This window comes from Oryctolagus cuniculus, chromosome 3 (genome assembly GCF_964237555.1).
Source record: "Oryctolagus cuniculus chromosome 3, mOryCun1.1, whole genome shotgun sequence".
NCBI classification, from domain to species: Eukaryota; Metazoa; Chordata; class Mammalia; order Lagomorpha; family Leporidae; genus Oryctolagus; species Oryctolagus cuniculus.
The window spans coordinates 93,280,571-93,303,828 of NC_091434.1; the positions used below are offsets into that span (position 1 = coordinate 93,280,571).

The 23,258-nt window shown below is 45.7% G+C and overlaps 1 protein-coding gene across 1 annotated transcript in view; it reads right to left on the minus strand.

The window, feature by feature from the left end:
- KIF5C (kinesin family member 5C) overlaps positions 1-23,258 on the minus strand; it is a 183,463-nt gene that overhangs the window by 67,892 nt on the left and 92,313 nt on the right. The window contains exons 9-11 of the mRNA XM_017342839.3: positions 22,871-22,975; positions 21,762-21,910; positions 7,971-8,119 (exon numbers count right to left, since the gene is read on the minus strand). Of these exons, the coding sequence (XP_017198328.1) occupies positions 7,971-8,119; positions 21,762-21,910; positions 22,871-22,975 (403 nt within the window). The remainder of the gene's footprint in view (positions 1-7,970; positions 8,120-21,761; positions 21,911-22,870; positions 22,976-23,258) is intronic.

Here is a 23,258-nt window from a genome sequence, read left to right on the forward strand (position 1 = left end):
TTAGCAAGCTAGCAGCTGCTGGAACCAAAGCCACAGGCCTGACTCCTCTAGGCTGCCCTCTTCTCCCCACGGGGTAGAACAGCATCAGCAAGGAGCAGGGTTGTCCCAGATTTCAGGGATCCAACAAGCTAGCTGCTGCAACAGGCAGCCTGAAAGTGATCAGCCGACTCCTACCGGCAGCTCCGTGCTGTGGCGGAGCTACGGCTACCCTGCACCTGTTACACAACAGGCCTGTTCATGCAAGCCCAGCTCCTGCTCCCCCTCTTGGTTTGCTATTCGCAAAGGAGAAGACAGAATTATGCCTGGGTTGCAGGAAAATGCACAAGAGGTGTTATTATCCAAAGTCCATCTCTTATTCTATCCTCTCCCTGACAAATTCACAAATTTTTAAGCTGGGAAGATAATTTTTTAACTTATTATGGCATTAGTGTTTCTGAGGTCTTCATCATACCTTTGTGATGGGAGCTCAATTCCAAAACTACAACACAATATAGCTATGCAAGTCCCCCTTGCAGATTTATTATTATTATTATTATTAAAACAATATTCGCAACCTATAGCAGACTTTCTGGCTTCTCTGCTGCAGTTACCTGAATCAAAGCACAGACAGGGCCCCCACTGAGTGACATCTACAGAGCAAGCTCTCCGGGTTTGAATTGTAAAGGTCAGGCAGTCAGGACTATTCTCCGCAGCAGCCGTTCAGAGGGAGAAGAACAAAGCGGCAACACGCACCAACAAAAGCACCATGGTTCCTGCTCTGGGAAGAACCAAGAGCTCCAAACACAGCTGCCCTTCAAAGGACAGGGAAAATGACTTCCAGGAGTGACCCTGGTACCTACACTGTGCAGCTCAGAAAGCTGTCTGGGGACTGTAAATCCCCAACACTATGTAAGACCTGACACCAGGCAATCGGTCTCCATGGCAATCTCCCCACCTTCCGGGGGATACTCCCGGCTCTGCAGTGGCCCGTGTCTCTGGAGAAACCTCGAGCCAGGTGATTATGGGAAAACCAGATGTGACAAGGAGGACAGCGGCAAAGAGGCACTGGATGAAGAACACCCTGAGATCGGCGGGAGGAAAAGGATCACTGGTTGAGGACTGGCACCTGTTTTTATTCCCTTCCAAGTTAAATGCAGACTGCTCCTAGCCTAGCCTCTCGGGCTTGTACCTGCAGCAGCAGGGAGAGAGCCTGCATCACTGTAAAGCATCGGCTTTCCCAGAGTGGAAGGCTTCCCCCCGCCAGCCACCTTCCCCTTTTTTAAAAAAGCATCCTGGCATTTACCATTGTCAGATGTAATTACCTTTAAGGACTAAAAAGATTTGTGTTTACACCAGCATGTTCACTCAGATCCTACCTAGACGGCTTGCAGAACATTCTAATTATAAAATGCAAACCCCCAGAGAGCAGAAATACCATTTCTGTAAAAACTAGAAATCCATCCACTGCACAGACAGGAATGACAGACTAATCAAAAAATTCTCATTAGGTCTATTAGTTAAAAATTCTAAAATGGGGTTTTTTTTTCCTTAAAAAAAAGCATTAGACTGCCAGTAATTCATTAAAATTTCACACATGAAATAGCAACAAGCTAGTTATCCTTTTCATAAGTTGAGTGCCCGCAGCCTCCGGAGAACACGGGGAGGTAATTGCATTCCCTCGGACACTGCGGGGCACAGATTTGCTAGTCACTCACGGCGTCCGCCAGGAGCCACAGCAGATCTGGCAAACGAAGGGCCTTCTCTTAATACCAATTAAACAGGCCCAGTGGCAGACCTAATGGTAGGCGATTTCTCTGTCAAAGAAACGAAAAGGAAAACCTTTAAGTTGCCAGATGGGTAAGAGCAGCTGGCTACAAGATGTCATTCATTATATAAAGGGGAAGTTACAAAAATATCTTTTATGAGATTATTTTGCATGCAAATAACATCTTTCACCCTAGTTCCTAAAAATACTGTAAGCAGCTTAAAACATTCTCTAATCCCCTCTAGAGTAATTGTCTAATAAGCTCGTCACCCAGGACCCTACATCCTCTTTACACTCACGACCTAATGAACAGGCCTCCTCACTCTTTTTTTTTACTACAGTTTGGTTGTGCTCTGCGAAAAAGGAAGATGACCTCACAAATTAGATTTCCCAAATAAATGCTAATTTCTTAGAGCCCACTATAATCATGACTCTGAAAGGGGCCCAGCATCTACAAGTTTCAAGCTAAAAGAGCAAACTGCATTCTAGCAATGGAGGCCCCCCAGTGCCACCAAGCCCCGGACGAGACCAGAGGCTACAGATCCGGTGAGCTGCTGAACCACACCTGCAGCTCTTCAACCTGAAGAACCAGGTCTTCCCAGTCCAAACCACCTCCTGACAGGACTTGAGCTGATTCGGGAAATACACTGAAGAGAAAGGACTCTATAGATACACCAGATTATCAGGTGCTCCTTTTTCTGACTTATACCTCTATAAATAGTTATTTCTTTTTATGCAAAATCCCAAGCACCAAGGGAGAACACATGTGAAGACTCACAGGGAGCTGTGGACCCAGATGCAGCTGACATCATGACCTCAGCCCTCAGCTCTCCTTCCTATTTTCCTGACAAGAGTTTTCTGGGTGGACTGAGAAAGGTTGAGGTAACCTAGACGCCATAACTCACTCTGAACCCAGCTATCTAAATCTATCTCCATGGTGGTCTAGTCCCTTCCACACATACACATGACCAACAAAGCAATAGAAAGCCAGTTTCTAATGACTGCCCCACCCATCTATTCCTTAAGCAAACAGGTGAGTGCATTTCCATGAGGCAGAACCTGGAGATCTGAAGAAAGGCTGACAGTCATTCAACAACCATTTGCATGACAGCACCTCAGCTTCCTTTGGAGGAATGACCCCCACACACACACACACACAACCTGCACTGTCTTCATCAGCCATTTAGGGAAGCACCCCATCCTGATCCAGCCACAGCACACCACCAGGCACAGTGTCCCCACTTCTATCTGAGCCTCTGAATCTCCAATAGAATCTTGCAGGGATGGGAACACCAGCTGGGGATGAGTTCTGCCAGGTGTGGCCCCCGGGAGACCTGCTGCTTTGTCTCCATTGCGCGCATCCACCCTGGGGCAGGCCCAGCTACTGCTGTTGGAACTTGGTTCCTTGGCTGGTCTTTGGATTCCGCAAATGTATCTCCTTTTTGTTTCAGCTGGGTGGGGCCAACTCCTGTCACTTGCAACCCCACTGCACACTGGGAAATTGAACCACACGAGTAAGTGGCTCTTCTAGCTCTTTCCCTCAGAAAAATAAGGTGTGCCCTCTCCTTCAGACACCATGCATATGCCCAGAGCTATCCTGCCCCAGTGGTGATGTCAGAAATGAATGAAGGCTCCACTGTGTCCAGAACAGAAAACTGTCTGGCCTGTATTGTAAAGTACTCTGCTGTTTAGTCAGTCTGGGCTGCATACTGGGAGCTGCTGAACCACAGATCCTTATTTCTAACAGCTCCAGAGACTGGAAAGTTGCAGATCAGGATGCCAGCATGGCCAGGTTCCCGTGAGGACTCTCTTCCAGCTCTGCAGAGAGCATCCTCTCACTGCATCCTCACAGGGCAGACAGCAGACAAAAGCAAACTCTCATGGGGCTCCATGCTCAGGACCTAACCACATTCCAAAGGCTTCCCCTCCTAACACCATCACGCTGGGGTGATGATTTCAGCATAAGAATTCAGAGAGGACTAAAACATTCATTCTATGAGGGGTTAAAATCCGTGCAGGTGGATAGGGAGGGAGGGGTGTGTTGGTGGTGGGGAGGAGTGGGACAAGCCTCTAGGCACGTGGCAAACAATATTTCATAACTTCTGAATGATTTAGGGCAGTCATGCCCCCTCCTGGGGCACAGTTCCATCACTGCCAATTGGATCAGCCCTGTCTCCCTTCACTTACCTGTGTTATGTGGCTGCACCTCACTTGCAGTTGACTTCCTAATCCTTTGCATTACTGTCTGATTCTATATAACAGCAAACACACACACACACACACACACACACACACACTTCTCTACTACATACCTTCCTCTTACAGCTGGAGTATAGGAGCCAAATGCTTAACATTATAAACACACAGTGCAAGGCAGAACTCATTCCCAGGGAGTGTGCACTCAGACCACAGCGTGCAAACATCAGTAACGGGCAATGTTGAGGGGATTTAAGTAGCTGCTTCCTACAAGATTAGAACCTATGTGTGTGTGTGCGTCTAACTTCAGAAGAAAGTGGCAACATCCTGCCACTCTGATTTTCATGGCGGGCACCGCCTCTTCCCTACGCCCCTTCTCAAATCCCAGCTCTCTGAGTTATGCCCGCCAGCCAAGCCCTCAGGAGGAATTAGGACTCACACTCAGGGATGCCACCAGAGGGCTTCCAGTCCCTTCCTCCTTTGGGAAGTACCTTCCACACCCGTCTAACTTGCCAGAGTACAAATCACTAGTGCCAGCTCCTTGTCAGCCAGTCCCTCGGTTCAGATCCCAACTCTCCCAGTGACCAGTCCCCTTGGGGGACTGACTCTTCTAACCTGTGGTCACCTCAAGGGCTACTTGAGGATAAAACATCCAACTTGGGAATCTAACGGGAAGCCTGGCTCAGTTTTCTGTAGATGGGACATACACTGGCATGTTGTGTGATGTATGGTTGGTTAATCCTTGAGACAGCTCTGCACTCCCCACATCTCCTTCCCACTCTCCTCCCACCTGAAATTTCTATCACTCGAGTCAGTTTTCTACATTTAACAACTCTGCCTCCAGAAAAGTCAGCTTTAACCCACAAATGTCACCTTGGGGGGACAGAGAGCTCTGCAGAACCCCTGCCCTCCCATCCTCCTCACTCTCTTGTCTTCCTTCCTCTCCTCCTCTCTAAAGTCTGTAGGGGACCTCACCCCTACCTACACCCCCAAGCACCACCTAAGCATTGAGGGCCCTCAAATCCCCCTCTCTGGCTCAGGCTGCTCCTCTAAGCTCCAACCCCAGAAGTAACTCCTGTGAAACCTTCCCCTAGACACTCCACGGGTACCCCAATCTCCCCTCCTCATCTCCCTAGTTCTTGGTCAGCACTTCCGTCTCAGGGGCTGTCCATCCCTCCAGCCAGCTCAGCAACTCAGAAAACTTGGAGCCAACCTTGACACCTACTTTTGCCCATAACCAAGTCCCCAGTGAACCCTATTAATGTCGCCTCCTAAATGCCCCCTGGCCCTATCCATTTCTCTCTCTTCCACAACTGTATCTCTCAATTCAACTGCCATCATTTCACACCTGGGAGACTGTCCCAGTCCTAGCCCTCTTCAGCCCTCTTCAGTTTAGTCTCCAACACAACCTGAAAAGTGTCAATTCTCATTTGTGCAATCTGCAGCTTAATTCCCTTGAATGGTACCATGATTAATTTTAACTCTCAAGGTGACTGGCCTGAGGAATAGCCAGAATGGGGTGTTTGCAGAGGAGACTGACACATGAGTCGATGGACTTAGCAGGGAAGATTCACTCCCCATGTGGGCGGCACCATCCAAAGGGCAGGGGCAGAGAAAGAACAAACATGGAGGGCAAATTGGTCTCTCTACTGAGAGCTGAGACACTCTCCCCACTCCTGCCCCTGGACACCAGAAATCCAGGCTCCTCAGCCTTTGGACTCCAAGATCTACAGCAGCAGCACCCAGGCTCTCAGTCTTGGGCCTCACATTGAGACTCATGTTACCAGTTTCCCTGGTTCTGAGGCCTTCAGATTTAGACTGAGCCATATCACTGATATCTCAGGTCTCATATCGTGGGACTCCTTAGCCTCCATAATTGCATGAACCAGTTGCCCTAATAATTCTCCTCTCACATATCCCCTTGTTTCTGTCTCGCTGGAGAACTCTAACATAAAGAGCCTCCCATTGCCTCCATGATAACAACCAAAATCCTGGACAAGGACTGTGCAGCCCTGTCCGGGACCACCACACCTACCTCTCCAGCTCATCCAGGCCAGTGCTCCCCATCCCAGTCCTCCACACTGGCCTTCCAGGGCCATCACACCTACCATTCCCTCCAGCTGCAACCCTCACCTCTATTCACGCCCCCTTTTCACCTGGCTAGCTGCTGATTCTCTCAGATCTTCTTCACCAGCTACTCAGTCACTGTCGGGATCCCTGCTGTGGTGGCCATAGGGGCCTTACACCCTTCTTGGTGTGCAGCACAGTCTATCACCAGCCCTGTTCTGATGGTGCCCAGATCCCACCTTCACACTCAGAGCATAAGGTGCCTGAGAGCAGAGACCCTGTCTTCCTGCCCACCCTTTCATCTCCAGCACCAGCATTACTAACTACACTTACTGCAAGTCTCTTGGGTGTCAGAAACCATGCTTTGCTTCTCCCAAATTATGGAACTGGAGTGCTTTTGTAGGAGTTCATGCAAGAGGGTACAGAAACAGTTTCGGAGTAGATTTCCAAGGGGGTGAAATGGGACAAACAGCCAAGAGCAGGGCAGAGTACCCTAAAAAAGAGGCTAGGCACAAGGCAAGGTTGGGCAAACAAGGCCAAAGATGGATCCCACAGGGCAGCATCTGCAGGGGGATGGATGGTTGGAGGGTTAGAGCTTGGTAAGAGACAGGACAAATGCAAAATAACAAGGCTCACTGCCCACTCTGCAGTGTTTCTAAGGCCAGTCCCACATCCCTTCACCAGAAGGCTTCACCAAATGCCTCAGTGACACAGCAGAAATGCCAGAAAGAGAACAAAACTTCACACGGCCACTCCACACCTTGTCTTCTACCCCTGGACGCTCCCCCTCTCTTGCCAAAGTGCAAGGCATCATCCACCAGCCCTAGGTGCTGAGTTATTCAATTATTCTAGCAGCTTTCAAAACATGTGTGCAGCCAGAAATTTTTCCAGAATGAAAAGAATCCTGTTATTTAGGCTACTGGGTCATTTGGTGGTGATCCTCTCTTGAATTCTCATTTGCCACTAATTGTTTTTCAATTAAACAGTAGCTCATTGGCACCCTACCCCTTCTAGTGAACGTTAGTGGCAAACATATCATCACTAGACAACCTGCTGCTCACTCTGCAGTTACACACGGGCAGGAGCCCTCCTGATCCTGCCAGCAGCCCTGCTCCCACCCAGAGCTGAGGCCTGCCCCTGCACCCTAAAGGAACACTGAGCAGGCAGCACAAGTGCCAACTATCCACCAGCCCCCCACACACACCCCAACTGTCGTGTGTCAGCTGCACATGCGTAAAAACACGACTTCTACCTCCCCACCTCCAGCCCAGTGCTAAAATCACCAGAATAATCAGCCTCTGCTTGGGGCTGGAAACCCCTCTTTGCGCCTCACCCACAATCCACCCACCCACTGTACGTCAGTTCTCTGAGATATTTTCTCCCTGTAGAACAAACTAAAGAGAATATTTTGGGGAAAGAGGAAAACTAGTCACGAAACGAGCCTTTAAGACTCCATTTTAGCACTGGGCTTCTTTTAGGAGCCCTCTATTTCTGCTCAGAAGAAGCAGGGTCTGGTGATGAGCTGGGTAAAAAAATAAATAAATAAATAAGTGCAAGTATTTGCAGATGTGACCTTTAACCCCAAATCAGTAATAAAACTCACCTAAGAGAGAATGACATTTTTCATTCCATCAAAAGCAACCTGAGCCATCACCCTCTAAACCTCAGAGAGGGCTACCAGAGAATGAATGACAGTAACGGACAGGGGACAGCTCCATTGGAAAGAGTTTAGAGCAACCTTGCAAATAGCCACTTGCCCACCCTCACCAACAATGTTGCCAGACAACGCACTGCACTACAACGCACTGCACTAGAGAACAAGAAAGCATCCCCTGTTTACATAGGTTGCTGTGAGGCAGAACCAAGCTCCACCAACACCCCCTATTTTCCAAGGATCAGCCAGCGGCCACAGGAGAGAGAAAGCACACCTTGTGGCCGTGAGTGGCCTCTCCATTCTGCTTACCATTCCTCCACCTGTTGAGCTCCATCTCCAGATGCTGGATCACGTTCTTCAAAGTCTTGTTTTTCTCTTTCTCTTTCTCATACTTCTTCTTCCATTCTTCCGCCGTCAGTTCCAGGTTCACAGAGACTGTGTTCTTGATGGTCTTAGCTCTGGGATTAAAAACACAGACTCTGAGTGCAGCTATCAGCGTTTGCTGGGTCAGCATAAATAAGCCTCAATTCTTGTCCTGACCAAGGGTGGGACTGGGGAGGGAGGAGGGACCTGTGACTCTGCCCACACTCCTGGCTGGATTAATGGTACCACTACTCCTTGAGGCTCACAACGCATCCTTTCCTTTTCTCCTTCACATCCCACAGCTGTCTACGTTCAATGAACCTTTTTTCTAGTTGTGTCATAGGGTCACCTCTTTCTCTAGCCCCATGCCACCATCCTAGTCTCTCTTTAGAGCCCTGGTTTAGGATTATAGCATCCTCTTTTAAGCGGCCTAAATACCACTGCCAGATTCACTTTCCTAAGGACAGTATCCTTTCAATTCAATAAACATTTATGGGGGCCCGGCATTGTGGTGCACTGTGTTAAGTCACTGCCTACAACACCAGCATCCCATGTCCTGGTTGCTTCACTTCCCATCCAGCTCCCTCTAATGTGCCTGGGAAAGCAGCAGAAGATGGCCCAAGTGCTTGGGCCCCTGTCACCCACACAGAAGATCCTCATGAAGCTCCGGGCCCCTGGCACAGCCCTGATCATTGTAGCTATTTGGAGAGTGAACCAGAGCATGAAAGATCTCTCTCTCTCTCTCTCTCTGCCTTTCAAGTAAATAAATAACTCTTAAAAAAAAAGTTCATAGAAATGCAAGAATTTAAAAATTTTTACACCAAAATAAACTTATCTTTTAATTCCACTTTTCCACAAACTTTTTGAAGTTCCTTCATGTGTGATAAGCCAATTTCATTTGTTGTTTACTTTTTCATTTTAAACTCCCAACACTTCTTACACTGTCATGTTTGCCAGCACAACCTGACATGTGATTCAGGTAAATTACTACTGTCACCAAATGACATTGTGGACATGATTTCTACTTTACTGGGAGAAATTCAGCAGAGCTCACCAGCACTACAGATGTCATCACAAACATTCATTCCTAAAGCAGACAACTAAATAGCCCAACTGTCAAAAGAGAAATTAAACGACTTCAACGTGACACTCCACTAAAGAATTAGTATAATTCTTTCTCCTTTGCCGCGCCTTGAGGCTGCTGTCCCCAGAAGCGCTTCAACTCTAATTTTTCAACCTGCAGCAGCTTCATTACTACTTTAAAGTCTGTTCCAGTCTGACACTCTCGCCTCACCTTCCAACAGCCTCAGGTGGTACTACAGATGTTTCTCAGAAACAAACACAAACAGCGCAGCATCCGCTATCAACTTAGTAAGGCAAAAAGTGAAAAACAGCTCCTGGCGAAAATGCTTGTGGACATTCTGAGACACACTTTGGGACTTTTAATCTTACATTTTAAATCATAAAGAGTCCCTGGGTGACCTCAAATGGTACCAGAAAGAAAAAGTTCAAGCTTCTATGCTACACTCAGGCAGGATTAGCCAGAGGCACGTTCTGTGAGCAGACTCACAAGGTCATCATTGGTATAACTAATCCTCATTCCTGAAGATCTTTGCAAAGCTGCCCAGAAAATTCTTTGTCTTCTACTTCTGTGGTAGGCAGGGTCCTGGCAAGGCACAGATGACCAGTTCAAGTTGTATAATTTGCAGAGAGCTTAACAAATATATAGTAAAGCGATAAAAGGGTACCCCAAGGTAGAAGTGGGGGAGTCATTACTGCCCAAAGGCTAAAGGGAGGCCCAGAGCAGGAGAGCTGGTGGAAATAGTAACAGTCTTTAATGGGAGTTAACAACGAATCCAAAATGTACCTGCAGAAAGGGAGGGAGCCAGGAAAAAAAATCCTGATTTCACTCCCATCAGACTGTGTTCCTTCTCTCACTGGTTGAACCTAACTGGAAGCCAGAGGCAAGAGAGCCCATGGCAATAGTACAAGCCGGTCACCCTCCAGGACATCAAGAGACAGTATAGAAAAGTCCAGAGGATGGCCGGCGCCACGGCTCACTAGGCTAATCCTCCGCCTAGTGGCGCCGGCACACCAGGTTCTAGTCCCGGTTGGGGCGCCGGATTCTGTCCCGGTTGCCCCTCTTCCAGGCCAGCTCTCTGCTGTGGCCCGGGAGTGCAGTGGAGGATGGCCCAGGTGCTTGGGCCTTGCACCCCATGGGAGACCAGGAAAAGCACCTGGCTCCTGGCTCCTGCCATCGGATCAGTGCGGTGCGCCGGCCGCAGCGCGCCGGCCGCGGTGGCCATTGGAGGGGGAACCAACGGCAAAGGAAGACCTTTCTCTCTGTCTCTCTCTCTCACTGTCCACTCTGCCTGTCAAAAAAAAAAAAAAAAAAAAAAAGAAAGAAAGAAAAAAGAAAAAAGAAAAGTCCAGAGGAGTACATGGGAGATAAGCCACCTAACTTTTCATTTGGAACTGAAACAACAATGGGAAACCATGTCTCACGCTGGATCCCTAGACTTATTCATTCAGTCCTGAACACGGCTGAAGAGAAGCCTATACATCCTCTAGAGACAGAAGATGAAGAAATCAGATGATAGGGAAAGATAGCCATTCTCCCAAAACTGTCCTACAGGTTAAAAATAATCCCCTCAAAAGCTCTAGAGGAGGGAGTGTGTGTGTGTGTGTGTGTGTGTGTGTGTGTGTGCAGAAATGGGCAAGTTGGTCATGGGTATTTAAAAAGGCCAAGAAAGCAATCACAATTTTGAAGATCAAAGTTAGGGAATGGATCATCAACACTCTGAAAGCCATGGTAATTAAAACTGATGAGCCAGGTTGGAATAGAACCAGAATGGGTTGGCCATAAACTTTCATCTGATTCACAACAAGGGTTCCTCCACAGTACAGGGAAAGCACAGTGTTCTCAGTCTACGGCCCTAGGGAGAGGGAGGACTTTACCCCTGTAATGTATATCTAATTCTATTCCAGATGGATCATAGGCACAAGTGTGAAAGGTAAAACAGCAGAGCTTCTAGAAGAAAACACAAGAGACCTTCTTCAAGTCTTTGGGTAGGCAAAGGTAAAAGGAAAAAATAAATCTGACTTCATTAAAATTAAAAACCTCTTTTCATTAAAAGTCTCCATAGGAGACTGAAAAGGCAATCATAAAGTACAAGATAAATAAAACACATATCCATGAAAAAGGACTTACCTAGAATAACTCCTATAAATCAGTAAGAAAAAATCTGGCAAGGAATTAGTGCCAATAAAACACTTGGTGGGGGTGTGTAACATTGCTAGCCATCAGGGAAATGCAAATTAAAACCATAATGAGATACTTTCATACATTCAATAGAATGGCTAAGAATTCTAACACTGATAATGGCAACTGTTGGTGAGAATAAGTGGTGACTATGCCACTCAATTGCTCCTGGAGGAAGTGTGAATTATTACTATCATGTTGGAAAAACATTTGATAGTATCTCCTATAGCTCGGTATCTCAAACTCTACCACCCGGCAATTCCACTCCTACACAATAGAAATGGGAAGATGTGTTTACCTAAAGGCAGGACAACCAAAGTCATGTAACTTCATTTACGAACAGAATACCACAATGAAAGCAATCCAAATATTAATCCATCTGCAGTAGAATTATCTATGAATATACTGCCATAGTCATAGAACAGAATACTATATATAAAACTGAAAAATTAGCTACTACCACATCTAACAATATAGATGAACTTCACAGATAACAATATTGCAGAGAAGCCAGATACAAAACAGTACTATGTGGTTTCATCTACACATCAAGGTCAAAGACAGACAACACTAATCTACATTGATGGAAGTCAGGATGGCAGTTACCCTTGAGCATCCTAATAGAGTGCTAGAGAGGCTTCCAAGGTGTTGAGCAGTGGTTACAGATGTGGATACATTTGTAAAATTTCCGAGTTGTACACTCAAATTTATGCATTTCACTACACATATGCCATATTCAATAAAAATAAGAAAAGCAAACTGAGTAGAAAGAAACCACTTCAGACAGATCATGGATTAAACTAAAGTTACCAGGGCCTACATCATGGTGCAACAGGTTAAACAGCTGCCTGAGATGCCACCATCCCGTATGAGCACTGGATCAAGTCCCAGCTGCTCTATTTCTGATCCAGCCCTCTGCTTATGTGCAGAAGATGGCACAAGTGGTTGGGCCACTGTCACCCACATGAGCCCGGATAGAGTTCCAGGCTCCTAGCTTCCCTAGCCATTGTAGCCACTGGGGAGTGAACCAACATACGAAGATCTCTCTCTCTCTCTCTCTCTCTCTCTCTCTCTCTCCCCCTCCTTCCCTCTCTAATTCTGCTTTTCAAATAAATAAAATGGATCTTTAAATTTAAAGACGCAGGGGCTGGCACTGTGGTACAGCAGGTTAAAATCCTGGCCTGAAATGCCAGCATCCCATATGGGCTCCAGTTCTAGTCCCAGCTGCTCCTCCTCCAATCCAGCTCCCTGCTATGGCCTGGGACAGCAGTAAAAGATGGCCCAAGTGCTTGGGCCCCTGTACCAGTGTGGGAGACCCCGAGGAAGCTCCTGACTCCCAGCTCTGGACTGGCGCAACTTCGGCCGTTGCAGTCCTTTGGGGTGTGAACCAGTGGACGAAGATTCTCTCTCTCTCTCTCTCTCTCTCTCTCTCTCTCTCTCTGACTCTGACTCTCTATACCTCTGCCTTTCAAATAAATAATCTTAAAAAAAAGAAAGAGTTATAAAGTCTCAGTCCTTTATTCCATTAAGAGACCAAAAGAATGTAGAATATCTATAATCTTTCCTTTCACTTTAGAAAATTTAAAGAATGAATCTAATGATCACTAGCTTTTATCTGATTTTTCCTCTTAAAATGCATTTTCTTCCTTTGGGAATACCCAAGGAGTTACTACCAGTATAGGATACATAGTTACTACCAGTATAGGATACATAGTTAGGGGCCTGCTGTTTTGTTTTTTGCATTGTTTACTTCAGAGCATGTCAAAGGCTTCCATACTCTTAGCCTTTTTGTGGGGGTATTTTCCACACACTTGCTAGCTGTTATCACACTAAACCCCATCCCGACTCAAACACAGCAAATCAATGTGGCTCCTGGGCTGAAGGCTGCACATGGAGAAGATGTGGGGGCTTGTACATATACCTACACCCAATATGTGTGCATTTACTGCTTGGCCTGGTTTCCAGAAGAATTTCAGGCAGCTTGTAAGTAACATAAAATCAACAAGAGAGCAGAAAGCAAATGCTCCCAAGGCAGGTTCACAATTCTGTCTAGCTGAAGATACACATTAATAGCAATAGCATCCAGCCCAAGAGTTCTGGAACATTAGCTCTTTGATAAAGGAAAACAAGCCAACAAACCCACAGGAGCCCTATTTTAGCCACCTACTGCTCATTCATCATCTTTAAAGGTCAAACTGATTGTGATATCATCTGATTAATCCGAAGTGACCCAATCATTCACCAAGAAGCAAAACGGGTCCTTGGGTCTTCATTTCTAAAAACCCTTAGGTTTTACTGAGACCTTCCAATGTGTATACAGATACAAATGCCTATTCCTCCAGTTACAGTTAAGTGAGCCCTGAGCTAAATCCTAACCAAAGGGTACCTAAAGGGAGCACCTTAATTCTGTGTTAAGCTTGCACCCTAACAAAAAGATCCATTCAGCAAAAACGAGCCCAATTATGAGGGTGCCATTCTCAGGAATCTGTTTTGCAGCTTTTCAATAATAGATGAGCTAGGCCGGTGCTGCGGTTCAATAGGCTAATCCTCCACCTGCGGCGCTGGCACACCGGGTTCTAGTCCCGGTCAGGGCGCCGGATTCTGTTCCGGTTGCTCCTCTTCCTGTCCGGCTCTCTGCTGTGGCCAGGGAGTGCAGTGGAGGATGGCCCAAGTGCTTGGGCTCTGCACCTGCATGGGAGACCAGGAGAAGCACTTGGCTCCTGACTTCGGATCAGCACGGTGCGCTAGCCGCAGTGCACCAGCCACAGTGGCCGTTGTGGAGTGAACCAACAGAAAAGGAAGACCTTTCTCTCTGTCTCTCTCTCACTGTCTAACTCTGCCTGTCAAAAAAATAATAATAGATGAGCTAGACTTGTCCCAGATTTAAAAAAAAAAAAATCTCTTTACCCTACAGGGAGAGAATTTGAACAAAGTATTAGAAGACCTCAGAGTTAATGAACATGAGCCCCCTTTGGAGAAGACAGACTCGGCACAGCGGACTAAGAACCCAGGCCCCCCCCCCCAGGACCTGACACTGAGAAGTGAAGTCAGAACACATGGAAGGAGGACAACCACCGCCTTGTTCTGGAACATTCCGCCATTTCTTTTCCAGCACCACTCAGTCCCTCCACCACTGAATTTGCAGTTTATGTGGTCACAAGTGCATGCCCAGGCTCCTTAGAGGGTGGCTCATTTCCAAACGAAGGTCAAACACCGACCATAATTTGGCACTTAAATGAAGTTCTCGTTGAATGTTGGGGAAGGGGGAATAGTACTGGATTCATGAACTCAAATCACCCTGCGTCCTGATAAATCCCCAAGTGTTTCCCTCTATTCATTAGAACTGGCCATTGACAGTTCTAAATGATACATGTATTTCCTTTCCTTGGAGCTGCTTCTAATTACCTTGGCCTCCCTGCAAGATATAGGAAGACGTTTGTTCCTAAGACCTTTGGCCCTCTTGTTCAGTCTCTTCCTTCTTTCTCCAGTTGGTCAGGAGAGCCCTGGCATTTCACTAAGGAGCTCTGACAAACCCACATGTTCAACACACAGCAGTAAATCTCTAACGTGTGATCTTGCTTTGTGAAGAGAGACTGAGATCCACCCACTATACCCACTATAGGGGAGAGAGGGGAAGGGCAGTGTAGGGCAGGGTTCTCCAGAGCAACTGAACAACAGGAAGCAGACAGGAATATACAGACTACTATACTCATACACCCATCTGTGTGTGTGTGTGTGTGTGTCTGTGTATGATCCTATTATATACACAACATATCTTATTTATTTCTTTAAAGAAATTGGCCCAGAGGATCGTGTCAGGGCTGGAAACAGCAGGTGATTCTATAGTCTTAAATCTGTTGTTCTCCTGGAAGCCTTGGATTTTGCTCTTAAGGTCCTCAACTGATAGATAAGGCCGGCTTTCATTGTCACAGGTATTTGCTTAACTTAAAGTCAACTCACTGTAGATGTTAACCACATCTACAAAATACCATCATAGCAACATCTTCATTATGTAACTGCACTCTAGTTTGGCCAAGCTGACACATGGCACCAGACATCACACCTCTAACCTGCTGGAAGTTCTGGTTCCCACCTGAACACTCTAGGAAATACCCCTGCCCCAGAGCACCTTCCCAGTTCCTGGGGAGGTCCCTGCCCTGCTCCTGGAGGCAGGAGGGGAGGGAAGGAGAAACTGACATTCTGTCTTTTAAAGGGCTCAGGTCTCTGCAGAAACATTCTGAAGTGAATTAAAAGAGGATTTGCATCCAGTTAAACTTAGGTCACTCCATTCAGATCTGGCTAAAAGGTCCATGAGAGTCTCACAGGCATGGAAAGCCATGACACGGTGGCAAAAAACAATCTAAATGAAAGATCCTGGTGAACAAGACCCCAGCAGAAGGAACAGGCCATCAAGAAAGGAGGCGCTTTTCTCTGAAGGGAGGAAGGAACCTCCACTGTGATACTGCCTTGACTAAACAAGTTCAGAGTCAGTGAACTCAAGGGGCTTCCATAGCCTAGACAGCTCATAGCAAGAGTCTTGGGTGATTGCTGATGTCATAAATAAGAGTGCCAATTGTTAAATCAACAACAGGAGTCACTGGGTACCTGCTCCCCACGTAGGATCTCTGTCCTTAATGTGTTTTACTATGAAACTTAAAAACAACACTCCTAGTGGAACAATACCCTATACCTTGTGCGGTTGTGTGAGGGCAGCCTGTTGAAATCCTTGCTTAGTATATACTAAGTTGATCTTCTGTATATGAAGGTAATTGAAAATGAAACTCGATGAAGGGTGGGATGGGAGAGGGAGTGGGAGAGGGGAAGGTCGCGGGAGGGAGGTTGGAGGGGGGGAAGCCACAACAATACAAAAGTTGCACTTTGTAAATTCACATGTATTAAATAAAAAAAAAAAACTGGAAAAAAAAAAAAACCTTAGGTCACTCACAGCAGCTCTCCCTCCAAGAGCAAAAATTAACCGTAGTTTTCACTAACAGGCCCTCCACCAGGGGTGATTTAAGTCTCATTGGCTCCTATGTCGAACGTGCAGCCCAGTGTCTTGCCTTGGCCAAAGAGCTCACTCTGACCCTGCAGGTAACTTTCTCGCATTCTCTGGTAACATGAATTTTACATGCACACCGTTCGGGTTCTCCAGTGCCTCACCCAGCTGCCATTATACTGGCAGGTGGGTTTTTTAAAATGCACATCGAGGAAAGAAGAAAGAATATTACTTTCTCCAAGTTATCAATCCTCCTTCCACATTCAGCATATAAATAAAACCTTTGAATTATTCATGCTGGATCAATCAGAACTCTGGATGCCACAGATGTGCTGACTCAGAACTTGCTAAGCTGACTGGCCTACTCCCTTAAGGCTCCCTCCCTCTTCATTACCTCGCCACATCAAGGTGCATTAGATGAGTTTCCAAGATAATTGGGTGATCCGAGTTCACTTTTCTAAAACTTAGGAAATCTTTTTCAAATAGTGCTATAGAAGTAGTTTGGAAGAGTGATTAAGACTAAAAATTAAAACGCTGGAAGCCAAAAGAAGAATCAATGAAAACGCTCTAATGTGACTCCAGCTTTTTGAGTCTCTAGTGCCTGCGAATGCAAACACATGTCCTCAGCCAGATTTAAAGCTCTCGGACAGCATGGAAGGCGCTCCTTCACTAGCACAATGCTGGGATTCAGGGGATGAACCTGACGGAATGGAAGAGGCAGAATTTATTGGTGAAAACAAGACAGCCATGGTGACTTTTCCCCTTTAGTTCCAGACCCTAATCCAGAATCCTGAAGGGTACTGGCAGGACTCTCGAGGGGAGCCTTCAGGCACCTAAAGACTCTCACATGTTTTTATTCCTTTCAAGTGCGTGCTATTGTTTTCTTAGAGCAAAAATACAGTACAGCCTAGCAACTAACATGTATTTTCTCCACATCCTTGAAAGAACCACATGGGAATAACTGAAGAGTTTGATGCTGCTCTGAGGTCTGGCCACCCCCCCCCCAACAAAAATATAATGAACGTTCGTTACACGGAATTTGGGATGTGCCCAGCAGTCTTTCCTGAGTTCAAAGTGCTTAATCTCATTAGCTATCAGATACCATGTCTAATCCAATGTTCAAACTCATGTCTGCTGCATAATTGGGTTCAATGAGTGCACTTAACAATAAAGCAGGTACTGGCCCCAGAGAGTTCTACATCCTTGAAGACTCCACAGAGGGAAGGGATCAAAACCTCATGCATTTCTGATTATAGATTGGAAAACAAATCAGATCCAAACCCAAGCCAACTTCGGCCATAATGGTGTCATGGTTCAGCAGCACCCTAGGTGCCAAGGTCTCCTACACAATAATCTCTATGTCCATCTGTACATTCATATATGCACCATTTATTTATTGACCATGTACTGTGCACTATTTTTGCTGAGTACTTGATGGGAAATCGATCCCAGTGTGAAAATCAGTTCTTGCTGTCATGGAGCTCAGAATCTAGGTGACTCTGGTAAAAGAATGTGGACTGACCTGTTTCACTCAAAAACATCGTGACCTTACTGTTTATTTCCTGGAATCCCAAGTTATCAACAGTATTTCTTTATTTGGTCTAGAAACGTAATTCGAATTCTTCTTCATCCAATCTTGAGCCTTACTTCACAGTGCTTGCCCATATAGCACCTCACCGGCAGCCCAGCCCATCCATGACTACGACCTCCCTGAGCCTCGATACTGTCAGAAAGGAGGAGCTTCATGCCATCCCTTCTGCTAACTGAAAACTGAGGCAACTCATGTAATCATCCCAAACAATGCCCAGAGGTAGGCAGTACTGCAGCCCTTTCTAAAGACCAGAGGCTCAGAGAGACGTCAGTGAGAAAGTGGGTCAGTAGCAGAACTTACTTTCAAAATTGGGTTGACTGACCCAAAGGGCACTGCTCACCCATGCACTGCACTCCTACAGGTTCCTAACGGAGCAGCCCGCGTGAGAGAGGCTATAAGTCAAATGGTATAGGCTACACCCTAAGACATGCGGTGTGTTTAGTCATTTCCTGGCAGTGTGGTCTCAGGTATGATACCTAATGGCTCTGAGCCTAAGCCTCAATTTCTTCCTCCATTCAAGGTGAGATAATGCCTACTTGTTAGAACTGCTAGGAGGATTTTGACATGCTTGACACATATTAGGCGCTAAAACCAATGTTAGTGGTAATGATGATGTTGGTGATGGCCTCACTGAGATCAGAAGAAAGACAATAATAGGGGCCAGTGCTGTGGCATAGCAGGTGAAGCCACCGCCTGCAGTGCTGGCACCCCAAATGGGCACTGGTTCAAGACCCGGCCGCTCCACTTCCAATCCAGCTCTCTGCTATGGCCTGGGAAAGCACTAGAAGATGGCCCAAGTCCTTGGGTCCCTGCATCCTTGCGGGAGACCCAGAAGAAGCTCTTGTTTCATGGCTTTGCATCAGTAGAGCTCCGGCCATTGTGGTCAGTTGGGAAGTAAACCTGCAGATGGAAGACCTCTCTCTCTCTCTGCCTCTCCTTCTCTCTTTGTAACTCTTTCAAATAAATAAATAAAATCTTAAAAAAATAAAGACAATAATAACAACTGATACCTAAAACACTCCTGTAGACAGCTGCAAATGCCCTGTAAAAAAGACACCTGCAGACAGACAGACAAATACTTCCAAAGACAGAAAATATATTTGTTTTCCAGGTGAGAATCATTTTTAAAGAGATGGTTGCTTTATCAGTGCATTCGGAGTTGGTTTGTTTGAACACGTCTTCAGAGAAAACCATTAAAGTCTGAGTAGAAGATGCTGCGTGAGAGGTAGGGGAGGCAGAATGCAGTCTCCGGGCCCCAGCAGCAGATGCTGGTTTACAGGGCATCCTGGGACCTTGGAGAAAAGCAGGGGTTGTCCTACCACCACCGCATTGACCTGAGTATTTGTCTAATCAAGGAAGTCATTTGAGAGGAAGGAAAGGACTCAAATCCAGTTTAACAGATACATTAGTTCTATGACAATTCAATGTAATTATTATTTATTTAGACATCCCACAGGTGCCTCAACTGCATAAATCTATGTTCTGTTGAGGGCTCAGGAAATGACTGGGGCTTAATGCAGTTTAACTAAGACATAACAATCTCCCATACATCCCACCCCCACTTGTCCTTACCCCAGGTATCTGAAACTACTCTTTAAGCCTGACCACACAGCACACACAGCCCCCACACCCACACCCAAGAAAAGGCAGGGCAGCGCCTTTTTGATGAGGCCCCCAGAGGATGGGGAACCTGTCTGGAGGGCATAGGATTCTCCACAGTCGATTGGAATGATGGCAGCAGAGGCCATGTTATCCAACCTCAGCTCCAGGCTCAGACCACTGAGTGCTGAAGATGTTGCGATCACCCAAATCCATAGCACCCTAAGCACTCGGGAACTGACACCAAGGTCCTCATGGCTGGGAGGATCAGGCCCGGACACCAGAACTGGGGAAACACAATGGTAGGAGGCCAGGCCTTGGGCAATGTAAAAAAGAAACAAGCAATACTACACAGCAGTTTAAAAAAAATAAAAAAGTGAAATCCAGTCATTTGCAACAAAATGGAGGAATCTGGAAAACATCATACTTAGTGAAATATGCCAGTCCCAACAGGACAAATACCATATGTTCTCCCTGATCTGTGATAATGAACAGAGCACCTAAAAGGAAATCTGTAGAAGTGAAATTGACACTTTGAGAAGCAAAGGGCTGAGAATAGCATAGCCCTTATCTTAACTATCAAGGAATAGTTTTTTTTTTCTCATCTTCATACTATTTGTTGAACTCTTTAATTAACAGAGTTAATAAAATGTGTATAAAGTCAATTGAAAATAGATCTCAGTAAAAAATAAGAGTGGAAATAAGAGAGGAGGAATTTTGTAACTGTAAAGCTGTATAGTTCTGCATATATTCCTATGGACTTACCTCTAAGGATAGTTTAAAAACTTGCCATGGGAACCCAAATCCCATTAAGCTGGATGGTAAAAATATCATCTTAAGTGTTAAAATGATCATATAGACAGTATTAAATGTTAAAGGGATCATATAAATGTCTGATAATAATAATATAATTAAAAAGGAGAGAATGTTCCAACATGGGAAGGAGTCCACACAGAGGACACACAGAATGACAATCACTTTAAATAACACTTTGACCTCAGAATCAGCCCTTAATGCTTTCTGGTCTGGCTGCCAAGCCCATGAGAGCATTTCAGGCATGGAAAGCCAAGACAGTCTGGCAAAAAATGTCCTACATGAAGGATTTCTGTGAGACCCCAGTGGAAAGAGGGGGATCAAAGAAAGATGTACTTTTCTCTGAAGAGAGGAGAGAACTTCCACTTCGCTTATAGCCTCCTCTACATACTGATGGAGACTGTGGATTCAAAAGGCTTCCATAGCCTTGGCAGCTCATTTCAAGAGCCTCAGGTGATCACTGATGTCATATATAAAAGTGTTAATAGCTAAATTAACAACAGGAGTCACTGTGCACTTATTTCCCATGCAGGACTTCTGTCCTCAATGAGTTATATTATGAGAGTTAACTGTGAAACTTGTTCTCAAACAGTGCAAATTATTAAAATTTTTACTTAGTATAGAGTTGATCTTCTGTGTATAAAGTTAATTGAAAATGAATCTTAATGGAGAATGGGACTGGGAATGGAAGAGGGAGGAGGAGGTGAGGTGGGAGCATGGATATGGCGGGAAGAATCACTATATTCCTAAAGTTGTACTTATAAAATTTGTATTCCTTAAATAAAAGGTTTCTTTGGGGAAAAAAAGAAAGAAAGAAACGGTCAAGAAAGGAAGGGCAGGTATGAACCAATCCACATATACCAAAGTGGTGTTGGGCTTACTAAGAGACACCCGCGGCCCCATCTATTCCCACTGCCCAGAGATCTAGGGAGTCTCACTGTGGCATCAGGGAAAGTGAGAAGACAGCTGCCTCCTACCTCTTTCCTCACTGTGCATTCTGTGCCTCCTACCCCAGGGTTAGTGTGGATTCCATGACCATGCATTCACCTATGTTCCCTATTGTTTTGTCAGCAATTTTGCAACAGATCCCAAATACTGGAGTTCAAGGCACTTACCAATCTTGAGAGGCATCCAACTGAAATCACATGAACCTACAAATTAAGATTGCACTTCCACAAAGGACAAAAGTAATGGGTCCACTACATTACCAACAATCCCATCTGTAACAAACTGGAGTGTGTCGGTTTCTTTTAAACATCATACCTTTGAGTGATACATTCTCGGTTATTAACCAAAAACATAATTATCCCTTTGGTTTGAATAAATAATACCTCAAGTTCATTGATCACAGGCTGGATGCAATTTAGTCACTGGCTCCTTGCCTCCTCACTTTGTTACCCCCTGCCACTAGCCCCTCACTCACTCCTGAGACCTAAGGCCCACTACAGAGCATGGGTTGCAAGGGACTCCACGTACCTCTGTCCAAACATCAACGTGGACTTGGTCTCCGCCTCATTGAAGACAGAAGGAGAACAGCAAATGACAATAGTGGTCCTACAGTTCCCACCCAGTGAGTCCTGGAGAATTCGAGTCATCTTACTGTCCCGGTATGGCACATGTGTTTTCTGTGTTGGAAAAGAAAAAGTATTAGCGGATGTCCTAAACAGCACTCTGGCCTCAGAATCAGCCCTTAAGGCATTCAGATCTGGCTGAAAAGCTCATGAAAGTATTTCAGGCATGGAAAGCCAAGACACTCTGGCAAAAAAAAAAAAAAAAAAAAAAAAAAAAAAAAAAAAAAAAAAACACCTAAATGAAAGATCTCTGCTAGTGAGATCCCAGTGGAAAGAACAGGTCATCAAAGAAGGAGGTACCTTTCTCTGAAGGGAGGAGAGAACTTCCACTCTGACTATGACCTTGTCCAAATATGATCAGAGTCAGCAAACTCAAAAGGCTTCCATAGCCCTGGCAGCTCACGACAAGAGCCTAGGGTGATTACTGATGCCATAAACAAGAGTGTCAATTTGTTAAGTCAACAACAGGAGTCACTGTGTACTTACTCCTCATGTAGGTTCTCTGTCCTTAATGTGCTATACATTGTGATTTAATGTTACAACTAGTACTCAAACAGTATTTTTCACTTTGTGTTTCTGTGTGGGTGCAAACTGTTGAAATCTTTACTTAATATATACTAAACTGATCTTCTGTATATAAAAAAAAAAGAAAAAGTATTGGTTTTGATAGCCCATTCTAAGAAACAAACCCAGAGGCAAGCAAGTTAGGGAGGAGCTTAGAAACACGCGTGAAGTAAGAATTGGCCTCTGTGCCTTTGACTCTCTTTCCCCAGTTTAATGATTAATGAATGGTGACGGGGGGGGGGGGGGGGGGAATGGGAATAGGAAATTAGCACCACCATTCAGTTTTTGATGAATTAGATTGTCCCAGCAGGCAAGTGGCCAGGCCAGGATCTCCTTGGTCATCTTCCAGTTGGGAAAACAGAGGACTCTCAGATGTGTGGCAAAGGGAATATGCATACCCAAAAGGAAACATCATGACATTATTTAATACACAGCGACAGGATCACTTACTGTCCCTTCTGCCAAGGCAGAGATCACGTTTCCAAGAGCAGACAAAGACTTATTGATATTTTTAGCTTCATCCAGAACAGCTCCCTCGGCACCAGTTTTGCTGACCTACCAGAGAGAAGAGAAAGCAGTGAGCTGCTCAAGAGAGCAAAAGTGCAAGGGAGAAAATTCCCACTCATTCGTGGGCATGGGGGAGTTCCTCCTGGAAGGCGAGGGAAAAACAAAAGTAAATAAGAACCACTTTGATGAAGCCGTCCCTCGTGCCCAAGGCTGGGGATTCAGTCTCTCCTGCTTGTCATTTTCCTCTCAATTAGGTTTTAGTGGAATGGCAGAAATGCCTCAAGTGCTGAAGCTGCAGACGCTTCCCCAGAGGACATCCATCCAGAGAAAC